The 6,105-nt window shown below is 36.7% G+C and overlaps 1 protein-coding gene across 1 annotated transcript; it reads right to left on the reverse strand.

The window, feature by feature from the left end:
• Window positions 1-521: 521 nt before the first annotated feature.
• On the reverse strand, window positions 522-5,843 carry LOC137001700 (uncharacterized). Its single transcript, XM_067360807.1, has one exon. The coding sequence runs from the start codon at window positions 5,841-5,843 to the stop codon at window positions 522-524; it is 5,322 nt and encodes a 1,773-aa protein (XP_067216908.1).
• Between the last annotated feature and the right edge of the window lie 262 nt (window positions 5,844-6,105).

A 6,105-nucleotide genomic window follows, 5' to 3' on the forward strand; every position in this document is an offset into this window, starting at 1 on the left:
ATATTTTATGTATGTTTATTTTGAATTTGCACCTTGAACAATATATCAGTTACTTTTCATGTTGGTAATATATTAAAAATTCAGATTATTATTAAAATATAAACATATTGGAGTGTCTTTTTTGGAACTTGGCCTGATCTTATCATTTATGAATTTTTGTGCTATATCACCTACTTTTTTACATTTTGTGCACAGAATTCTATCCCAGATTTTTCTAATTGACCGCCTAGGGCAAGCCTGAATTCAACGCTATTGCAGCCGTAAACGCTATAATTGCGAAAATAATTTTTGTTTGGGGCCCAAAAATAATTTTTTTAATTTGGCACCTAGGACAAGTCTAAACTCAGCGCTATGGCAGCCGATGTTTTAGTTCAGCGCCTACGGCAGCTTTTATGAAGCGCCAGAGCAGCCGATTAATTGTTATAATTTTCCGGATCTAAAAAATTCACGTAAATTTACTACAAAGAAATTCCGACACTTACATTCGAGGAAAGTGTCATTAAATGCAGTTATTTCCAAAATCACTTAATCTGCTCCAAGAACAATATGTACGCCCCTTGTGCTCCTTTGGGCCAGTTTTTCTTAATGACTTTCATGTCATTAGAGCAATACCATTCTGATTTTTTTTCTGCTCTCAACATACACGTGTAGTGACCACGATTCATTTCTTCGCCTTCGTGAAATATAGCGCTTATTACCTTGTACTTTTTTTTATCTATCGTGATATTATTCGTCGGTACGGCGTTAATCCGATTGTTGATAATTTTTTTGCAAACACCGTTCACAAAAGTGTATAAATTGAGCTGTATCACTAAGATGGATAAAGTCGATTCGATTACGGTTTTCTTTTTCAGAACGGAACCTTTACATGCGTTACAACTGCCGTCTATCGTTTCCCATTTGGAAAATTCCGAATCAATCAAAGTTTGTAGCGTGACACCTCTTTTCCTTTTTAATGTCGATTGTATAGGTAATATTAGCAAACAACTTTTTTCCAACGTAGTTACCGTGTAATTACATTTGGCATTTGAGCAACATGTTACGTGCTTCAATTCGTGTTCCAATATATCATTGATTTCAGAATACGTCGACATTAGAGCCATGAAAAATTGCGAAGCATCTTGTTGTATTCGTTCTTCGAAGCATTCTCCGACAGATCTTCTAACCGCTTGAACGTTGCAATATTTACGCTCAGTATACGCGCATATAGCATCAGTCAATGCGTTCGATGCTTTATATTTTAGTATTTGTTGCCTGATACGCACGCAATGAAATACACACTGCAATATTACATTAGCGTAACACGAAACATTATCGTCATTAAGAAGGCCGTATATTTTCCACGTAATTACACTTTTTGATTCCTCGCAACCATGATTCTGTACATTATCAATGATACTAGGTATGGTCCATCGACGATCGTAAACTTTTATAGCCTTTTTCTTGGATAAATCGATTTGTGGCAGCTGAGATTTGAACAAAGATCTTAGTCGATTATATTCCGAAATGGCTCCTGAGTGTGCTTGAACTGATGCCGGATTGAAGTTTATCAAATGTAGGCCTTCCAATGTACTCACTCGAGACAAACCTACATAGGCTTGACCATCACTGAATACAGTCGTTCCCAGATCCATCATTGCATTTTTACACGTAACGCCTTGACTTTTGTGTATAGTTATTCCATAACTGAGGGACAATGGAAATTGTTTGCGATGTACCACTATTTTGTGAAATATCTCGAATTTAATGTCTACTCTCGTTATTGCGAATTCTTTGTTATCCGAAGTAACTAATGTGACGGAATAAATATTTCCATCAGCAGCACGATTAACCGCAACTACATTGCCTATTGTTCCGTTGACAAGTCCCAGAGTTACGTCAATGTTTCGTCGAATCATCACTTTAGCACCAATTTTAATCATTATTACTCTTTCAATGCCTGCCGTTTCTGAAACTTTGTCATCTTTATCTTCCAAGGTTTTTTGCACTTTTTTTCTCATTGCTGGAGCACAGTCGACATCATCTTCTGCTATTAGTAGAATTTCCTCGCCGTCGATTTTATTAAGCATTGCCGTGTTCAAAACCTTGCACAAATAACACGTAGGTAATAAACATATTGTATCGGTCGGTAATTGATTCATATAAGTGTAAAGTTCATTCAATCTTTCGTCGCAACTATTTTCTTTGAAAATGATTTTTCTTGATTCAAGTACATTGATGTCAGAATCCGTTATGAGACCTATTCGTATTCTAGAAAGTATATCGCGATATCTGTTGTCGCCTCTTTGTCGCATATTTATCAAGAGTTCGTCGTAATCAAACAATCTCCACAAGTCAAATCCACCCATGGTACCTAAATACTTCTGAACATCTGATCGAGACATTTTAACGAACGGAGGATGTCCTTTTACAGGAGGAAGCTGCAACAAGTCTCCAAACAAGAGAATGTGTTTTCTACCAAAGAAACCATCATTTGTATCTGTCGTATCAAAAATTTCACATAATCGTAGATTGATAAACATAAGTGTCACATTCGAAATCATGGATACTTCATCGATTATGAATAGTTCGACATTCTTCAATTTGTCTCTCAAAATTTTCAAGATTACGTCTGACAATTGCACGTACTTAGGCGTAGATTCATGAGTGACGGGTAGCTGAAACATTCTATGGATTGTCAGGCCATCGATATTGAATGCTGCAATACCCGTGGGAGCAGATATCGCAGTCGTTTTTTTCAAATTTATTTTGATCCAATGTTTGATCGTTTCAATAAGAAAACTTTTTCCTGTACCACCCTCACCGCTTACGTACAATCGTAGAATATGATTTTTATTTTGTAAAACTTGGCATACCCTGTCGAAGACTCTTTTCTGATCTTTGTTCAATTGCGACATCATTTGCGATAAATTAATCGGGGCGTCAATCTTACCAAAATCTTCCAGATTTTTCATCGCGTCGTCAGCTTGTACTGGATTGCAATCCAGTTCATCGTCATCAGATTTGTCTCCGTCTGCTATTTTTAAATCATTTTCACGCTTCTCGATCAATTCAGTAACATCCTCAAAAGCTTTCTGTATTTCTTCGAGCCTTTCGTGATATTTCATTGCCTTCGTCAATCCAGTCTCTGAATTCTTAAAGGCATCCGTGTAAGTTTCGTACGCACCTTTGAGTTCACTCGAATCTCTCCATGGTTTGAACAGAAGAAGCAGCGAGTAAAAGTACTTTTCGGGTTCAGTTTTTACATTGAATCGGTAATGGTTTATTAAACTACCCTTTTTTCGTTTCTTTACAAATAAACGCGATACCAGTTCGTAATATTCGACCTCGTCACTTTTTGGCATCTGTTTTACAATGTCCCAGAATCTAGTAAAATCGTACAAATTCAATGATTCTAGTTCTTTAGGTCTGTTTGGATAATGATCATCGATGAGCGACGGACAATAGATATTCGTAGAATTTTTATCGAGAGCTGTAATTTCATTGAATGTTTTAACTTTTCTGTTTCTCACTTCATTGACGTCGATCCATTTGATAATGGTATCACAATCCGTACCATACAAGGGATGCCCTAATAGTGTATCCGCAGCTTCTAAAGCACCGCATTCTCTGTTATTCAAACGACGCATCGCAAAATTCCACAATTTCGATGCCAAAGGCTTATTGGAATCTATCATTTCAAAGTCTATGTTACATTTTTCCGACTTTGTCGTGTATTTTGTTAAATACGAGTTTAAAAACTCTGATTTTTCTCCAACAAATTGTATGTCCATATTTCCCTCCCAAGCCAATTTGATAGCCGGATTATAATCATTAATAAACCTCTCCGACTTCTTGCGAGGAAGATCGTACAACCTGCTTCTACTGCGTAAATTTTTTCTACCCACTATTGAAGTGACAACGTCTCTTAAAACGAAATTTGTCGTAACTGATCGCGGAAAATCAAACCGACACTTTCTGTAAATATTTGTTTCGGTTTTCTTTGTACGCATGCAATACGAGTTATGTTTATGATTCTGATCACTTGTAACCGTTTCGTACAATGTTGGCGAAACGTTTTTATCTGGAATTTCGCACGTCACGTATTTTTGAATAAACGAAACAACTTCTTCATCCGGCGATTTTCCTAGCACAGGAGCATCTCTTATCCAAATCAAGCAATGCATGTGCTGGATACCTCTAGTTTGATATTCTAATCGCCAGAAGTAGTGGATTACTTCCCCTATTGGGTTATCAACTGAACGAATAAAATCAATCATGGCTTTGAATTTTATGCACATGAATCTAGACGTGCTAACAGGGTCATATGCGATTAGTTCGTTAATGCTTAACTTCTCTTTATCGGGATTCATGTCTCGTAAATATTCACCCAAATCGGACCATTTCCATTCACTAGGACTCAAAGTCAAAAACCACGTTGCTGGGCCGTAATGCAGAGTCATGCATTTCACATTATTGGATGGTTGTCGCCAAAATTGATCCGTATTTCTCAGTTTTCCGAAAATACTCATTAAATTCGATTCCAATTGTTCGTCTTTCAATTCGTTCAAGTATCTATCAGCAGTATATCTCTCTCGTGCGTTAGCAACCATCATCGTATAATATATACCGTTTTTCAATTGTCGGTTGTTAGTATCATGAAGAAGGAAAAACAAGTACTGCGGATTCAATCTGAATCTATTGTGTTTCGACATCAATCGCGTTCTGATGAATAAATATTCCGGTAATGCAAAATTTCTATCTTCTCGTTGTCCATTGATACCCTCTGGATATAAATCGGGGAAACACATGACATCCAGATATTTATAACGATTATCCATTGGAACATCTTCGATTTTTAACATTTGATAAAGTTTGAGTGCAGATTCGTTATCAATCCTTTTCACGCGCATTGGGTATATCGTATACTGATCATTAATACCCGAGTCTTTGGTAATTTGCGTCAGGAAAGCCTTACGTTTCAAAACGATTTGGTCATTATCTTTAATCTGCTGTACGGTGTCCTCAACCACCTCATCTATTTCGTCATTATTGCTCTCCTCGCCCCCATCATCGACGATCTGATATTCTGTTTCTTGCAACTTCTCATTTAATAAATCATCAGATGACGCTGGAAGACGAATTTCCGAATAGTGCGGATTATTTTCTTTTAACCATTGCAAAGCCTTAAACACTTTATTAATATCCACCAAATTTTCCCAAACAACTTTTGATTTTTTAGGCATACCTCGAACGAGAATGTGCAACTCGTGTTTCAAATTTATAGGATTTTCCGGAGGACATATCTTATCCAATGTTTCTTGTAAAGGAAGTGGCAAATGAAATGTTCTACCTTTTACTTTACGGATCATTTGTCTGTGCGGCAAATGTTTGTTCGAAACAGCGCCCATTGTTTGCACTACTTGGAAGCTGCTCATTCTCTTGATTAACATTTTTTCGTAATCATTGAAATCCGACAAAACATCCGGTAATGGTTTTACGGCAAGATTATTCAAAACGCAAGTAGAAGGCAACATGCCTTTCCGAAATTTGCCCAAACAAAACTTACAAATTAATCCAGTATCGCTATTGTGTTCTGTTACGTAAGTCATCAAGTTTTTCCAAAAAGGTCCCTCTACTGGTTTTTTCAGCTTTTTTAGCTCAGAAACGTCACTATTCACACATAGTTTTTCGCAAGAGACACAAGGGAAACGTGGTGTATCCAACAATCTCTTTTTCATAACTGTAAACGCTTCGTAATTTTGCGACAAAATTTTTTCCTCGTCCAAACTAACGGTCAAATTGTTTTTGTAAAATCTTGCTTTAACCTTTGCATCATTGGAAATTTCCAGCAATTTATCCATATTGACAAATCTCAAAGCTGAAAACAAATGATGAAATTTTTTATAATTGCCTATCAATTTGTAGACATTTATTCGAATATTTCTCACGAGAGGAAAATGAGGCGATAAAGTGCTTATCGTTGCAATGTATGATTCGCAAATATTTGGATTCGCATAACAGTCCGGAGGATGTCCCAATCTGCTACTCATATGTGAAACAGAACAATTTTTGAGCCGCGCCATGAATTTAGCATTCATTATCTTCTTTATAGTAGCTCCTTCA

The sequence above is a fragment of the Linepithema humile genome, chromosome 8, assembly GCF_040581485.1.
Source record: "Linepithema humile isolate Giens D197 chromosome 8, Lhum_UNIL_v1.0, whole genome shotgun sequence".
In the NCBI taxonomy this organism is placed as follows: domain Eukaryota; kingdom Metazoa; phylum Arthropoda; class Insecta; order Hymenoptera; family Formicidae; genus Linepithema; species Linepithema humile.